The sequence below is a fragment of the Trichomonas vaginalis genome, chromosome III (genome assembly GCF_026262505.1).
Source record: "Trichomonas vaginalis G3 chromosome III, whole genome shotgun sequence".
Lineage (NCBI taxonomy): Eukaryota > Parabasalia > Trichomonadida > Trichomonadidae > Trichomonas > Trichomonas vaginalis.
Window position 1 is genome coordinate 1380928 of NC_067205.1, and position 16538 is coordinate 1397465.

General features: G+C 34.4%; 5 protein-coding genes and 4 pseudogenes across 9 annotated transcripts, besides 1 other annotated feature; 7 read left to right on the plus strand and 2 right to left on the minus strand.

The window, feature by feature from the left end:
• Positions 1-741: 741 nt before the first annotated feature.
• TVAGG3_0620000 (uncharacterized protein) lies at positions 742-1924 on the plus strand (the record flags this gene model as incomplete). Its single annotated transcript, XM_001316277.1, has 1 exon — positions 1144-1812. The coding sequence occupies one exon, from the start codon at positions 1144-1146 to the stop codon at positions 1810-1812; it is 669 nt and encodes a 222-aa protein (XP_001316312.1).
• A 1434-nt stretch (positions 1925-3358) lies between these two features.
• On the minus strand, positions 3359-4547 carry TVAGG3_0620010 (annotated as a pseudogene). The gene has a single exon. A coding segment is annotated over exon 1 (1189 nt).
• A 245-nt stretch (positions 4548-4792) lies between these two features.
• Positions 4793-16538: part of a mobile genetic element that runs on past the window's edge.
• TVAGG3_0620030 (protein of unknown function, DUF4106 family) lies at positions 5272-5909 on the plus strand (the record flags this gene model as incomplete). The annotated part of the gene is made up of 1 exon (XM_051240320.1): positions 5272-5909. A coding segment is annotated over one exon (638 nt), but the record flags the coding sequence as incomplete, so codon positions are not given.
• Positions 7734-8450, plus strand: TVAGG3_0620040 (protein of unknown function, DUF4106 family; the record flags this gene model as incomplete). Its single annotated transcript, XM_051240321.1, has 1 exon — positions 7734-8450. The coding sequence occupies one exon, from the start codon at positions 7734-7736 to the stop codon at positions 8448-8450; it is 717 nt and encodes a 238-aa protein (XP_051086908.1).
• TVAGG3_0620050 lies at positions 11318-11786 on the plus strand (annotated as a pseudogene). The gene has a single exon. A coding segment is annotated over exon 1 (469 nt).
• TVAGG3_0620060 lies at positions 11816-13045 on the plus strand (annotated as a pseudogene). Its single transcript has one exon. A coding segment is annotated over exon 1 (1230 nt).
• TVAGG3_0620070 lies at positions 13081-13499 on the plus strand (annotated as a pseudogene). Its single transcript has one exon. A coding segment is annotated over exon 1 (419 nt).
• Positions 14006-14881, plus strand: TVAGG3_0620080 (protein of unknown function, DUF4106 family; the record flags this gene model as incomplete). The annotated part of the gene is made up of 1 exon (XM_051240322.1): positions 14006-14881. The coding sequence occupies one exon, from the start codon at positions 14006-14008 to the stop codon at positions 14879-14881; it is 876 nt and encodes a 291-aa protein (XP_051086909.1).
• Positions 15243-15800, minus strand: TVAGG3_0620090 (organellar and viral DNA polymerase type B; the record flags this gene model as incomplete). Its single annotated transcript, XM_051240323.1, has 1 exon — positions 15243-15800. The coding sequence occupies one exon, from the start codon at positions 15798-15800 to the stop codon at positions 15243-15245; it is 558 nt and encodes a 185-aa protein (XP_051086910.1).

Genomic DNA, 16538 nt, shown 5'->3' on the forward strand with positions numbered 1-16538 from the left:
GTAAAAGGAGTTTCAGGAGCTCCAAAGCTCCCTTTAGTAAGGATTAGAAGTTTTGAAGCTCCTGGTTCGTAGACGTGTTTCGCATCTTTCATCAGAAGAGGCCCAAATGCTAAATAGCCTCTGCTGATGAGCTTCAGGAGCTCCAAGGCTCCCTCTCGTAACGATTAGGAGCTTTGTAGCTCCTGAAGGTAAGGTAGGATTGCTCTGATCTCTAATCAGTAGATGCCATGCCTCATTATGAACTCTACTGACAAGAGATCAAGAGCTCCAAGGACTCCCTTTTTAGTTAGTGGCGTTCTCACCATTTAGTAGGATTGCTGATCCTACTAATGAAGTGATCACTTAGTATACGTTTTGAATAAATTGAATTTTTTTTAGAATTTAGTATTTTTTTATAGACATCACATGTATATTATAAATACATAAATATATTCTTTAATTCAAAAAATTCAATTCGGTTTTGGGATGGGTATCCCAGCCCCAAGTATTCAATTTTATTCAATTTTTAAAGAATTTTGGGTTGGGATGCCCAGACCAAAACAAGCTTTATATTTTGATGTGTAGATACGTATGTGTGCATCATTGTTGTGTTATATATTATGTTTTTAATGAAAAAAAAATCTGATTCAAAAAAAATTATCACTAATTAGTTGATAATATAAAGAAAAAATAGATAAATTGTATGTTTTGAGAGTATTTATCCACATTCACTCATATGAATTTCATTAAATAGTGTCTTTTTACTCCCAAATTTATTTTGAATTATTGAAATCAAAGAAAAAAAATCAGAAAAATTTCTCGAAATTTTTATTTTCAAAAAAAAATTTGGATTTTATATTGAAAACTGACACTGGGAGGACGATAGGGCTGGGATTGGAGATACCCCGCTCACTTGGGAAAAATACGGATCTATAATCCTAAGTTATGTTCTAACTTTTGACATCATATCCTATCATGCTAGGCTATATATTATAGCATATCCAAAAGGCAAGGAAATCTATCAGAGAAGCCTTTTTGACCTATCGTTGCCCTACCTCTCATTTTGACAGAACTTAATATGGAACAATTGAGAAATAAGAGAAACAAAAATAAATCACAATGTAAAATATTGCCCATTGTCAAATTTCTTTCATCTGATTATTAATGCTAACAAATAACAATGAGATCCTTGACTATCTAGATGACTTGATCAAAAAAGCTGAAACCGAGAATGCAAACTTGAAATCCCAAGTTGGAAATCAAGGCGCAACTACAAACAATTCTATACCAGATAAATTAAACTATAGAATTGGCAACTCTCGTTATGATAGATCCATTGCAACTAACGTTGATTTTGCTAAACTTCTTCAGACATTAAAGCAAAATCAAGGTGACCCAGATAGAGTTGCCTTCGAGTACGAGAATCGTAAAGTTTGGGTTAGAAATGATCAAGATGTTAAGTTCATGATCCAGCAACATTTCTCTCGTAATGACGAGTTCCTCAAATTTATCGATACAAAGGACCAAGAATTCAATGAAATTTCATCCCTTTCTTTATCAGCCGAAGCCAAGCCTTCTGCTGATTCGATTCATGTTTATTTTGGACTTCCAAAGTGTGATTGGTTCATTTTATTAAACCTTACACCAAATCTTCAATATACTGCAGCACTAAGCTACTTGGCGAAGATTAATCCGAAACAAAAGTCCGTGCAACTATTGGATAGCGATGGATACGCAATCCAATCACCAAACCAAGATGCTTGGGAATACTTCTGCGCAGACGCAATAGAAGGAGCCAAGGTTGGTAGATACTCAACTATTATCTCTGAATAGAGGTAACCTTTCGGATTTTTACTCAAAAAAAACTTATTTGTATTTCGCTCTAATTCAGCTTATATATTTTCGAGCTAAATTTGAGTTGTTACTTCACTAAATCATATATATTTTAACTACGATCATTTTCTCTCTAAAATAATATTGCCATTTGAAATTATACAAATCTGATGATGAGCTAATCCAATATTTGATGTTTATTAGATCTCGCAACTCTTGGTCCCAACTATGAAATGAAAAACTATTTTGAAATTTAAATATACTGAAAATAGCTTTGAATATCTAGTATATAAACTCTTTTAGAAGTTTTTAAGTGGGCTCATCGATTAAACATTTCGAAAACTTATACCAAAGATTCTCAAAATTGAACATGAAAACAACTCGATACAAGGAAGATCTTTGAATATATTGCTTGAAGGTTTGAGAGTATATATGATCTTCATAAAGCACCAAATGTTGCCTGCATGTTTCACTTATCTTAGTTTTTCCAGACAAGATTTTTTTGCCAATCACTCCAAATCACTTGATTTTATGGATATATGTCAAAGACAACACATAATTAATAATAATATTTTTTATTTTCAAAAAGGTATTTTTAATGGGCCAAAAATTGAAAATTTTTAATTTCTCTAGTTTCTAGCCAGAATCAATATAGAGTTCATATGCAAAAAGTGAAACTACTATGGTGTGGAAAAAAATATCAAAGTTCCCCACTTAAATACTATATATATAACAAGGCTGTCATGCACCAGTGTGTTATAACAGATCGATTTTATTTGAAATTTCATAAATTTTATTTGAAATTTCATAAATTATAATAAATTTGATATTCAGAGACGGCGCTACGCGCCTTTTAGCATTCTGGGCACGTAAGTGCCCAGAATGCAAGCTTGAGAAATTTGAAACTTCGTTTCAAATTTCTGCCATGCTGTTATGGAAAAAGAAAGTCAGTACAAAAAAAATTTTTGAAATTGAGAATAAAAATAATATCGTGATTTTTTGTGATATATGGATTTTTTTAGAAGATTTTAGAGATTGAAGTCTCAATTTATAAAAATTTTTTAAATTGAGAGGAATTTTAATGATATTATTTTATTTGATATTTGGATTTTTTAGAAGATTTTAGAGATGTCAGTCTCAATTTAAAAAAATTTACAAAAAATGATCGTAAAATAATCGTTTTTGTTCAAATCCTTTTCATTTCGGGAAATTGAAGTTAAATATCAAAGTGATGGTCTATGCATATGTTAAATCAAATCATTAAAAAGTGTTTTGATGACTTTTTCTAGCCGCAAATTGTCACTTTTTGATGTTTTAAAATTATTATATATCCTATATGCATATAAGATACAAATTAATATTAAAACTCCAAAATCGATTTTTGAGAGAATCAAATTTATCACATCTCATCGTTGTTCCGAATTAATATTTTATTTGTAATGTACATAAAAAAAAAAAAAAAAAAAAAAAAAAAAAAAAAAAAGGTAGTGGGGCTTCCAGGGCTGCCCCCCTCTAGCCCTGAAGATATTTAGTATAAATGAAGTTTTTATTCGGTATATTCTGAATCTTGAATGTCTTGGAAATTTTCTTCTTCTTCGCTCTCTGAGGTGAGGATTTCTTCGACTTCTTCTTCGTCATCTGGTGCTACGTGTCCAGCTATAAATACTTTGTAGAGTCCATCTGGAGGTGTCTGTATTATGAATGTGGTATCGTGTAAGAATACAAACTCAACATCCTGTTTGAATTGGCAATTTGAATTAGTGAATTCTGCCAATTTTATAGGATGTCCTTTGGTAGCTTTCGGGAAGCTTGAAATACTAACTTTGCCACCGTATGGAACTCTTTCTGGTGTATCTAACGCTATAGTGGATATGACATGGAAATTGTCTTGAAATTCTGGTAAAGGTTGTATACAATATAACCGTTTTGACTGTCCTGGTTTGGTAAAAAAGTATACGTAAAAGGACCTTTGCCCATACTCATCCAATTCTTCGAGATAGTTGTAGGTATTGGGGATATATGCTGACATACTCAGCAATTTTCACATTTCGCAAATAAGTTTGCATATTTTTGGGGAAAAGTCTAATAAATTGGTCGATGGCTTGTAGTGCAATTAGGTTTGCTGTAACAGGCAAGTATTGAACAAACAAGTCCACGAGAACACCTGGGTCTTTAACTTCATTTTCAACTGGTTGCAAACTATCCATAACAGACTGAAACACTTCCGAATAATCGGTGTCGTCTTGAATTCCCCATTGGTTTTTGAGTTTTTCAAGGAGTTGAAGTCTTTTTTTAGCATATTGCCTGCGAACACGTTCAGGTATGGTAGTGTTTTCTTCTGTATTTTCTGTATCTCCTGATTGAAATTGCTTCGCGAACGCGAGGTATCTCATCTGGGACCTTGTCGTCATCGATGACGCGCTTGGTTGTTCCTCTGTTGTTTCGTTTGTTTGTATGGTATTTTCTTGAGTAGATTGTCTTGAATTGTTGGACAATTGGTTTGCAATTGGAGAAGACTGTAAAACTTGTCCTGTTGTGTCTGGTACAACTGTATCTGTTGTTTCGTTTGTTTGTATGGTATTTTCTTGAGTAGATTGTCTTGAATTGTTGGACAATTGGTTTGCAATTGGAGAAGACTGTAAAACTTGTCCTGTTGTGTCTGGTACAACTGTATCTGTTGTTTCGTTTGTTTGTATGGTATTTTCTTGAGTAGAATGTCTTGAATTGTTGGACAATTTGTCTTGAATTGTATGAGGAAGTTGCTTTGGTATTATAGGAGGTCGTAAGGGTTTTGAGAATGGTGAGACATAAGTTGTAGGAACTTTAACTGCAGAGGTAGTCGACGAATTGTTTGCAATTGTATGAGGAAGTTGCTTTGGTATTATAGGAGGTCGTAAGGGTTTTGAGAATGGTGAGACATAAGTTGTAGGAACTTTAACTGCAGAGGTAGTCGACGAATTGTTTGCGACACTTTTTCTTCCTTCCATTAGACAAAAATGAACTGTTTTTTTTCGGACTACTCATAGAAAAGTTTAAAATAAACCGTTTTCGTCAACGGAGACCCCCTCTATTTTTTATTTTATTTAATAGTTACCGTTGGCAAACCGTTCCATCTCAAATATTGAATGAACTATAAACGTTTTTTGTTTTCTATATATACTTTTTTGTCCAACGGTCAAACTTTTTACACAACGGTTTTTGAGAGTCGTCGCCGTTGACTTTTTGTAGAGCACTCAAAATAGTATAACTTTGTCCTGACAAGTAAGGGTCTATCGTCGCTACAGGAAAAGTTACAGGCGTTCCAAGGAAGTATACTTTGAGAAGCCTTTTCCCCCTTATAGAATGAGATAGGACGGTTATTTTACAAAACTGTCAACACTTTGACCGAGTAGTTTTTTGTGCTGAACAAAAAGTGTCATATAAACATCTGTCAAAAACCGCTTTTTAACTTCACTTAAAATGCCACGTAAGCTACGTAAGAATATACGTAAGAGGAAGAGAGCATTGAAACATCCAATAGTAAAACTGACACCACAACAACAGTTGCAACAACAAATGCTGAATGACCCCACTATGTTGCAACAAATGTCAAGCAATCCTATGCTTTTAAACCGAGTTGTTGGTGCACAGAGTGGAGGTTTAAGAGCGGCACTTTTAGCGAAAATGGCAGGCTATGGTGGAGCTGCAGACGGAACAGCCTATAACCCTCAAAGTCAAATGAATTTGAGTTCACTCAAAAATCAAATATCAGATGTCAAAAAGTCAAACATAGACATACAGAAGCAAATAAGTGAAAACGAAAAGAAACTAGAATATGACAGACACACAAAGAAACTCAATGAGTTAAACGTAGAGAAAAAGAAGAAAGAAGAACAACTGAAAGAACTAAGTACAGAGGAATATGCGAAAAAAGTGTCAGAAAAAGCAGCAGAAGTAGCAAAAATGGAACAAGATGTCATAAATTTGAAAAACCATACTACTCAATATAAAATACTGAAAGATGAAGAGATAAAACAAAAAGCCCTGAAGACATATATGGATAGCGATGAGTATAAAAAAGAAGTTGAAGCAAATGTAAAGGCAGAAAAACTTTTACAGTTGCAAAACCAAACCGTACAGTATGAAAACTTAGCACAAGAAAGTAAAAATAACGACGCAGCATGCAAAAGGCAATGAAAAGCGCAGAATATATAAAAGCTAACAATGACTGGTTAGATGCCCAAGCCAACGCTAAAGCAGCCCAACTCATAGGGTCAATAAGGACAAAAATACAAGCGGATGAAGACAGTTCAAATGAAGCTTTAACAAATGCTGACTTTAAGAACGCTTTCGAAGCTCTTCATAGTAAGGTGAAACAAGTGAACGACTTCTCATCTGGAAAGAAACTGAAGTCTGAAGGTTTCGACAAAGAGTTAAGAGAAGTAGCACAAAATATGACGAAAATAACAGATGCAGCAACGAGACAGGCAGTTCAAAGTGCCTATGACGCCGTTAGAGCAACTGTTGTGAAAAGTCAAGAAAAAGAGTTACAACAGACCAAAACAGACCTAGTAAATGCTTTCTTAAAACGAAAAGTCAGGTAGGACATTACGCTGCAGATGGAACATATGTGCCAGCTGGTGGAACTTATATACCACCAAACCCTCCAAGAGAAGCACCTGCACCAGGACTACCTAAACATTTACATCGTCACATGGACACAGACACAGGCATGCACCAAAACCAACACAAAACCAGCACAACAACCACCTCACAACCAGCACAGCAACCAACAGTTCAAAACCCTGCACAACAACACCACAAACAGAGCAAGGACATAAAAGAAGTAGAGAACAAGGAAACCAAGAATTCTTAAAAATGCTTAAAGAAGAGTGTGGTTTCCCAGATACTGTTGACTTTAGTGACAGATATAAAGAAGCTATTGGAAAGTTCAAGGATGGAAATACTGACCCGAACCTATTTAGCTTTATGGCTCAGCACCAAAACGGATATAATCTCAAACCTGGAAAATACAAGCTCGCTAAGGGATATGATTTAATAGCATATCATCCAAATGACATGGAATTTACTCCGAGATATTTGATGTCAGAGCTAAATGACAATTCAACTTTCGTCATGAAACGCGTAAAAAATAGAGACGGAACGAAAGAACAAAAGCTTATGAATGCGGATGACGTAGATAGGGAAATTGTTGAAAACGGTCTCGGAATATATGAAATGCCAGCAGATGAGGTACAAGAAACTCCACAGGAAGAATAGTTCAGATACAACCAGACATGGAAGAAATAGTTCAGCAACAACAGCTAGAAGAGCCTGAAGGAAACGAACAAGTCACTCCTTTGGAAACTAACTTCACAGAACTAGATGAAGATTTGGAACAGCCGAAAAATCTTGACCCTCAACAAGAGTATGCGGAGAATATGGAATATTTCCAAGAGTCTAAAAAAAATTCGGCTGACATAGTAGAAGAATATCGAAAAATGTTTGCCGACATACAAAAGACTCCAACCAGATGAAAATATTCAGCATAGAATGGAAGAACTGAAAGAAAATGTACACAAATACAACAACCCTTTTTACTTACGAGCATTTAACGTTCAATCTTCGGATGAACTCGGTGAAATAAAAGGTTAAATTTCAAGAAAACATATAGAAATGAAACATTGTTTAAAGTTCATTCAGAACCTAACCAAGATGGAAACAAACCTACTTTTGTTTCTGCAGACGATGGAACTACAATGAGATGGGGTCATAAAGCTAATCCAGATAGGTGGTTCATAAACTTACAACCACAATTCCAAGAAGTTGTAGACGCAATGGAAGTCAATGGTGAACCAGATATAGCTGGTATTTTCAGCGCGGCTTTAATGCCATTGAAAGATATGAAACATGCAGATATTTTGGACCAGTATGAAATGAACATGGCTGATGGAAATATAACACCTGACGTTCTAGAACATTTATCTCAAAGAACTACACAGAACCATAGAGATGGTATATTTGGTGAAGAGTTTAGAAAGAAAGTTAGGGAGGGAGAAGGAAGAGAACCTATTGTACATGACCTTGCAAACGAAAGTTTACAAAATGTCATAAAAACTTACTTTGCAGACAATGAACCGAGAAGGGATGAATATTTAAGAAAACTCAAATGGACAGTACCAAATGAAATGTTAGTATTGAAAAACATGTTCCTTGACAAAATAAAACCAACTACAGAAATAAACGACGCAAGACTGAAAGATTGGGTAAAAGCTTTCCCATTCACAAAAGATATAGTTGGTAACATGGAAAGAAAACCAGAATGGCTACAAAAACATATATTTGGAAACGAGCTTATTCCATATGGACAGGCACTGTTTGAAGAGCTTGAACCAGAAACTCAGGAAAGAGTCATGCAAACAATACGCGAAGACTCAAATACAGACTATGACAAACTCTTTCTAGGATATAGGTTACCTGAGATGGGCGACCAGAGCCAAAAGGCAAAAAGGACATGGGAAATTTGCAACATACTAGATGAACATAATGCAAAGATGCAACAACTTCAAGCAGAGGGCAATGAAGGAAAAAGAAGAGTTAAAAACTCAGTCAGGAAGAAAGTAAAGCTTGGTCCACGTGGGTTCTATTATGACATATAAATCCAACTATTCTATATTTTTACTCATATGAAATGTACGCCGCTCAGAATATAACGCCAACAGTTTTGGATGCTATGAATGGAAATGTTTCCGAATGGTATAACGAATGCGACAATGCCATTAGAAGGTCAGAAATAGTTCCTGGAACTTACGAATATACAACTGCTGTTTCTTATGGAAACGTAGGTGAGTTTGGAGAAGGTTCTTCAACAACAGTAGATATTGCTTGCGACAGGTTTCATATAATTTCTATTGACAACTCTTTCTTATACGTGGAACAAGACATTGAAATAAAACCTTCTGCCAAGTTGTCTGACAAGAAAGGTTGCAATGGAATTTTCTATGTCGGATACCAATATGCTCCAGAAGTTTTCATGGGATATAAGATATATTCTAACTCTGACTTAGTTCAAACAGTAACATGGGCAAACTATGAATGGTTCGCTTTGAGAAACTCAGTACAACCACAAGCTAGAGAACAAACAGACCAGTATGCAACTATTGAGAAAATAAGAAGACTTGACCCTAACGTTCCAGGAGTTTATGTTAACCTTTCTGGTTCAGATGGAAATGCAGCACTAAAGTAAAACTGAAACTTAGAGTTCCTTTGTCATCTTTCCTCATCTTCAGGTTTTTAAGATACTTGCCAAACTGGGCAGGAAAAATTTCTATCGAACTTACTCCAAGCAAAAATAACTTAGTCATTGCACCAACACAAGACCCATTCACTCTTACTGTAGCTGGAACTGTGGAGCCAATTCGCCGACTTTTGCAAAGACAAAGTTGACTTAGACTTTGGTTTCTCAAACCTCAACACTGAAGTAAACTATTATTTCAATGCTGCTGGAACTGCTTGGGACCCAGTTAAGTTCACATGCGAAAAGTTTGAATGCAAGAGAATAGAAAGCAGACTTGCAGTCTATATGTTGGACCCAGATATTTCAAATGCTTTAGCTGCCAAATATATTGCAGTTCCACTTATGTTCCCTATACACCAAATATCTGTCAAAGACTTTGCAGGTGAAGTTGGAAACCAAAGTGCTGACCCAGGTGCAAGAACAGATATTGCTTTAACAACTGCAATGAAACATGCAGATACTATGTTTGTACTGTTCAGACGAACTATAAATGACTATTCTTGTTTCTACAACCCTGGTATTAAATACCATATAAACATAGATGGCAAATATTATCCAAGAGAAGAATATTCTACAGTTGAGGATATGAGGTCATACAACTTGACATTAGATGCTATGAACTTTAACAACAACTTCACAACAACCATTAACCCTGAAATGCAAAGTTCTATTATGCCATATGTGAAAGTATGGACCATACAGGAGTCAAAAAACTCAATATACAAATGGAGACCGTTCAAACTTTTGGCTTGGCATTCCATTTGCTGACTCAGAAGACTTTATGGGTGGTATTTCAACTGTTGGTACAGTTCAAATACAATATACTGGTGACAGAGACGGTCCAATGAATTGAAAGCAAAGAAGTTTACAAAACCAATAGCACTTTTCACGGAAGATGCTCTTTTGAAATTCGTTCGATGAAACCTGCTGGGGCTCCTCAGATTGGTAACGACAGCTTCCATCGAGCAGATTTTGGCAGCAGGTCAGTAAGTTGTTCTTGAACTGACTTCTCTCCGTCAAATATTGACAGTACGCCAGTTTTGACATAAAATTGTATTATAAACTTACCTTTAGAAATATCGGTCAGTTTTGTTGTTATATTTTTGTCAACGTCAAGAACTTTCACCATCTCGGTTATACCAACTTTCTTTGCTTTATGAAAATATTTTGGTTCAGCAAAGACTGCTATTCTATAACATTTTCCATTGTTTGTAAAGAACTATTCTGTCAATGAACTTGTATTGTTTGTGTGTGTAAACTTTGTTCTGCTTCAATTCGAAGAGATACTCAAATACGTCCATCTTTTTATTCTAAGTAAAATGTCATTTCCGAAAAATAGAAGCGTAAGTGTTTCAAAAGGTTTAATGGCGGTGGCAGATGTGAAGTTAAATTCACCAACTCAAACAAACAGTCAAAGTGTTGTTGTCAATGTCAAAGAAAAGATGTTGAAGTGGGGAAACCATACGAAGACGAAGATGGTATAACAATAGTTCCTGTAAAAGAACAACCAACATACCCTGAAGTTAGCAGAGACTTAAGTTCTGTTGCAGATATTCGAAACGACTACCAACAACTTAAAGACAAACTTAAAACTCAGGAGAAGATTTGTCAAGCTTTGGGTATAATGTTAAACTTGGTCGAGCACAACCCTGTAAAAGTGAACTCATATGTCATTGCACCTCATGAAGTTTTGAAAGAACTATTGAAACTTTTGACAGAGGCAGACGATATAAACATCAAAGAAATAGAACCGACGTTAGTTGCTGTGGTGTTTCATATAATGTCATTGACAAGATATACGTTATGAAAGGAGGTGAAACGTTGAACTTAAAATATAGTTTCCCAGACGTCATAAAAATATTTGACGACCACAACATTTCATTAAAATTTACTTGCTAAGTAAATGGCAGAAGACATAGTGGTTTATACTATTACGACTAAAAACCCTGAGTCATATAATTCTATAACAACAAACTTACAAAGTCCTCAAGGACGATATTGTAAACTGACCTTAAACACGATGACGACTAAAGCCTGTTTTGCTCTTTTGACACCAGAAGACTTTGTTGTTGTGAATGGTAAAAAATACTCTTTGAAGATACTTACTCAGATATACCACCAACAGGTTTTGTTGACTTATTTAATACTTTAAGGACGGATGTAACATGTGCTGCAACTAGAGCAGGTTTCATTATGTTTGGATGTCCGACTGAGTTTACTATAAACGATATGAGCTATAATACAAAACTTATATCTGGTTTTTACTACCAACAGTTTCCTATAACAGGAAAAGGTGTCATACAAGGTGTCTGTTCCATTGACTTTAAGTACACCTATTTTATATATTGTTTCAAACTTAGGTTCAAAGTGCTATTCGAATGTCGACAGAAACTACTATGACCAAAAGATACTCATGCGTATAAACAACACTTTCTCTGCTGGTTTGCCTATTGTTCATTCGAATGCAGAGTTTTCAGCTTTAGTAAACTCAAACACTTTAGCAAACATAAACTTAACCTTAGTTGACGCAAACTTTGTTCCTGTAAAACTTTTATGTCCTATGTATTTGTCAATGACGGCAGAAAGTTTCGAATTGGAAGATGCAACTGGTGAAAGTATTGTATTACAAGAACAACTTCAACAACAAATAGCTCAAGAACAACAAATGCAACAAATGGAACAACAAAGTCAAGAATAAAAAAATATATTTTTTTTATTTTTATAAAAATGTACAGAATAGATGTTTCAGATTTTTATGACTTCCAAGCATTCAGAAATATGTGTCCATTTAGAGACTATAACAAAGCAGTCGAGAATTTGAAACGTTTAGTCATTTATGTCGACTCTGCCCCAGAATGTTATGTCATGAAAGAATGGGATGTTGTCTTTAACAAACCAAGAGCAACAATAGTTTCAGAACAAGAATGTAGACAGAAACTTAAGAAAATAAAAGTCGTACAAGTTGGATGAAGATGTTAGATGCTTGGGATATCTTATTGTCAAAGTTAGAAGATTTTTCAGTTCGTGGTATAAAGTTCTATACACCTTCTCCAAACTTCTATTCTATCTTCACTGGATATAAATACGAACAAGTAGAATGGAAAGAAAATATTATAGAAGCTTGGTTAGACCATGTCAAAGAAATTATATGCAATGGAAACGAAAAGTCTATGAGTATATCTTATGTTGGTTTGCAAACATCTTACAACATCCAAGTGCTAAAAATGAAACTGCTCTCATTATAATTGGAAAACAAGGAACTGGTAAGAACACTTTCTTTACAGATATTTTGTGCAAACTGTTAGAAGGTATTCGAACCGAATATGACAAACTTAGAAAACATCTGCGGTAAATTTAACTCTTCAATAGAGAATATGAAACTTATAGTTGCAATGAACTTCAAAGTATAGATACAACAAAAGTTTTGAACTCAGATGCTTTGAAGAGTCTTATAACAGACAAAGTTGGAGTTGTTGAAAGAAAATATAAAGACCAAAGAGTTTGTGAAAATGTTGCAAATTTCATCATGGTTTCAAACAATGCCGTTCCGATGAAGTTAGAAAGTTCTGACAGAAGATATGTAGTTGTCAGAACGTCAGATTCTCATATGCAAGATACAGAATATTTTGACGACTTAGCAGAAACTTTGACACCTAACTTTTACAACCACTTGTTCTCATATTTCATGACATTAGATATTTCTAAGTTCAATCCAAGACAAATTCCACATACCGAAGAAAGACAAACATTGTTAGAAGCAAACAAGAGTGTATATGAACTGTTTATAGATGAGACTAACTTTGAGTGTTTAGATGAAAGGTCATTGTACGATTCATATAAACAATATTGTCAAGAGTATGGTTATATGGCAGCTTCTAAACGTACATTCTTGGCAAATGTCAAAAGTCTTTTAGATGTTCAGAACGGCGTATATACAAAGAAAAATTTTTTGAGTAAATTTAAAAAAAATATTTTTTTATCCGATAGAAAAGATGACGAAATATATTTCAGTCAACAAGTACATGTCAGGACTTAAAGAAGAACTAGACCCATTCGCTTATTTGAATGTTTACTTCTACCATTTTGAAAAGTCTACATTTGACAAAGTTTGGAACATCGAACCAGTTAAGTTTGCTATTGTGACTAAAAATGGTGCGAAATTTGAAGACTTAGACATAGAAGGTTTGTTAGCAGTCAAAGAAAATTTTGACAGAAGGTTTCAAACCTTAAAGAAGGCAAAGCATACAAACTTGTTATACCTTATGAACCAAAGAAAGCAGACGACTATGAATATTATGAGTCTAAGATAGTTGAAGTTCAAGGTAAATTGGGTAAAAAGATTTTAGAGTCTAAGCCAGTGTTTGCTCCTAAAGAGGAAGAGAACATTGACATTGACCCAGAAATGTTCTAAAAATAAAATTTTATTTTTACATGTCAAATTTCTTTTTCTCTGGAACTGGTTCAGGTTCTTTCTTCTCTTCTTCTACTTTCTTTTCTTTCTTTTCTTTCTTCTTCTTCTTTTCTGGTGGAGTTATGTCAAACTTCTCAGAACCATATTTTGTAAAAGTCTTTGTCCTTTAATAGCTCTTCTATTCTGTTTTCTATTTCATCTTCAAGAACAGCGCATGTGTCTTCTTTGCATTCTAAGAACTTTTGTTGGACTTCATCTTTCCAATCGGCGTCATCTCTGTCAACAAGTCTGTCATTGACAAATTTTAAGACTTCTCTGCCTAATGTTTTATGGTTCTTGTCATATTCCCAGAAACAGAACTTTAGAACAAATTCACCTTTCTTGTTTACACTATGTAAGATTTTATGGTCGACAGATGTTTTGCTGTCAAAAAGCTTGTCTCGAATATAGATAGCGAAATCGCTAGACATTTTCAAAAAGATAAAAATTTTAATTTTTCTAAAAATATGTTAGAAAAAAAGTTTGCTGACATTGACAAGAAATTTGAGAATGTTTTAAACAAGAACAAGAGGAAGTTAGAAAATGCTCAGATAAAACCCATACATGACAAGTTCTTATTTGCTCAGAATGGTATAACAGGTCTAATTGCACCACCTGGGTCGGGTAAGACTTTCACTTATCTTAAAATGGCTGCACAACAACAAGAACTAGATGAGAAGAACCCATTCTATGAGTTAGTTGTTATTTGTAGTACTTCTGGTCAATTTGACCAAACCGTCAATTCGTTCAAAGATATTATAAAGAAGTCTAAGTTAGTATGTATAAAGGATACTGAGTTGTTAGATTGGATAAAGAAGTACCAAAGAAGAGTTTTGAAGTACAATGCTATAAATGAGTATGTCAATTCGAAGTTTAAAGACCCAAATGAGGAAATGCAGAGAATATTAGAGAAGAAACACTTCAGAAACAAACAGAAAGAGATAGAATACATTTCGAAGAAATTGCAATCTTACGATTGGAAGACTTACCCTCATAGATGTCTTCTTATCTTAGATGACTTTGCTTCTCATCCTTTGTTAAAGAACAGAGAACAAGACATGTGTCGAATTCTTAAGAAGCTCAGACACTTTAACATCTCAGTTGTCATTTGTGTACAGACAGCAAAGAGTTTAAGTAAGGATGTTAAAAGAATACTTACTGATATCATACTTTTCCCTGGATTGTCCGAAGACGATTTCATGGAACTTATGAAAGAGTCCATGGCAGGTAAGTTTGACAGACATGAACTATGGGAGAAGTACAAAGTCATACAAGACCCTCATACTTCTTTCAGAATTCACATCTACGCGAACAAAGTTCAAATTGTAAAAAGTCAAGCTTGAAAAATAAAGAGTTTTGGCGACCAGGGTTTTTTCACTACTCGCTGTTCTTCTCTCGGTTTTCCGAGGGAAGCAACCATATGTCATTTTACTCAGAATTTTGTTGCTGAATTCAATAAAAATAATGTTTAGGGTAGATGGGTATATCTAACCTCTTTTCTAACCTCTTTTCTACCCCAGTTATTTTATAAGCGTTTTACATGGTAAACGTTATTTTTAAAATTTTGTGAAAACTCAACGGTTTGACACATGCCCTAAAAATTATTTTACTCATGAATTTTCATACGGAATTCAGCAAAAATATATTTTAGGGTAGAAGGTTAGATATACCCTCTTTTCTACCCTCTTTTCTACCCCAGTTATTTTATAACCGTTTCACATGGTAAACATTGTGAATTCGTGAAATTCTAAACAATTTCGTAGCTTCTATTTCTTCTGTCAGTATGTCAAAAGTTTTAACGATACCGAAAGTCTCTTTATATTTCTTCTTGACGTCAGATAGAAGGAAATCGTCAGCTGTTGGATAGTTTTTGTTCAGAAATTCTAACATGTCCATTTTATTTTCTGCTGGTTTCTCTGCCTCCCTCTTTAAGTCAGCATAGTCGTTTCTCATACGTTCTATCTCTTTGACGGAGTAGTTATATTTCCTAATTGCTGCTTTACATTTTGAACATTGTGGGTTCATTTTAGCATTGTACATTGAAATTTGACCTGCTAAAACAACTAAGGCGTCAATGGTTTTCTTTAACTCAAAAGTTGCTGGTTTTATCTGTTCGTTCCATACTTTACCTCTTTTATCTTTATCTCTTATCTGCCATACACATTTTGCAACTAACGAAACAAAGTTGTCGTAGGTCTTAAACTCTTCAGATTTATATATGTCAGAGATGTTCTTATATACCATGTCGCAATCTTTGTCCATGACTTTGTGGTTGCAATGAAATCCAAGAAACTCATAGTTAACCTTACGTATGAACTTCTTTATTTCTACTGAGTCAGTTGCTTTGACTTCTATTTCATCGAATTCTGGAATAGTAAGCTTTTGTTGTTGGATTTCAGGCAATTTGGGTAAATGGTCAATAATATCCTGCATTTCATAAAGATACTGTTCATTTGTTTCATCTTTCGCACTACAGTCTAAATTACTTGTTAAAAGTTCTTGCTTTATCTTCTGGATTTCTGTCTCAAAAGTATATGAAGAAGGAATGAAGCTTTTCATCTCTACTAACATTGAAGTTGGGTTCATGACTAACGAGTTTGGTGCTGTTGTTGCTAACATGTTCTTACAATAAAAATAAAAAAATATTTTTTTAAAAAAACCAACTTTATTTTTTATTTCGGGAAAACTCATGACAAATTCAAGAGGGTAGAAAAGAGGTTAGAAAACAGGTTAGATATACCCATCTACCCTAAAATATATTTTTGCCGAATTCTGTATAAAACTCATGACAAATTCATGAGGGTAGAAAACGGGGTAGAAAAGAGGTTAGATATACCCATCTACCCTAAATTATATTTTTGCCGAATTCAGCAACAAAATTCAAATTGTAAACGGTTTAATAGAAAAAGTGTTATTTTTTCATGTCCGAAGACTCGAAGGTGCAACACTTCCAAAATACCGACGAACTCAGAAGAGCAGCATGGCAGTATGTTCTTGACA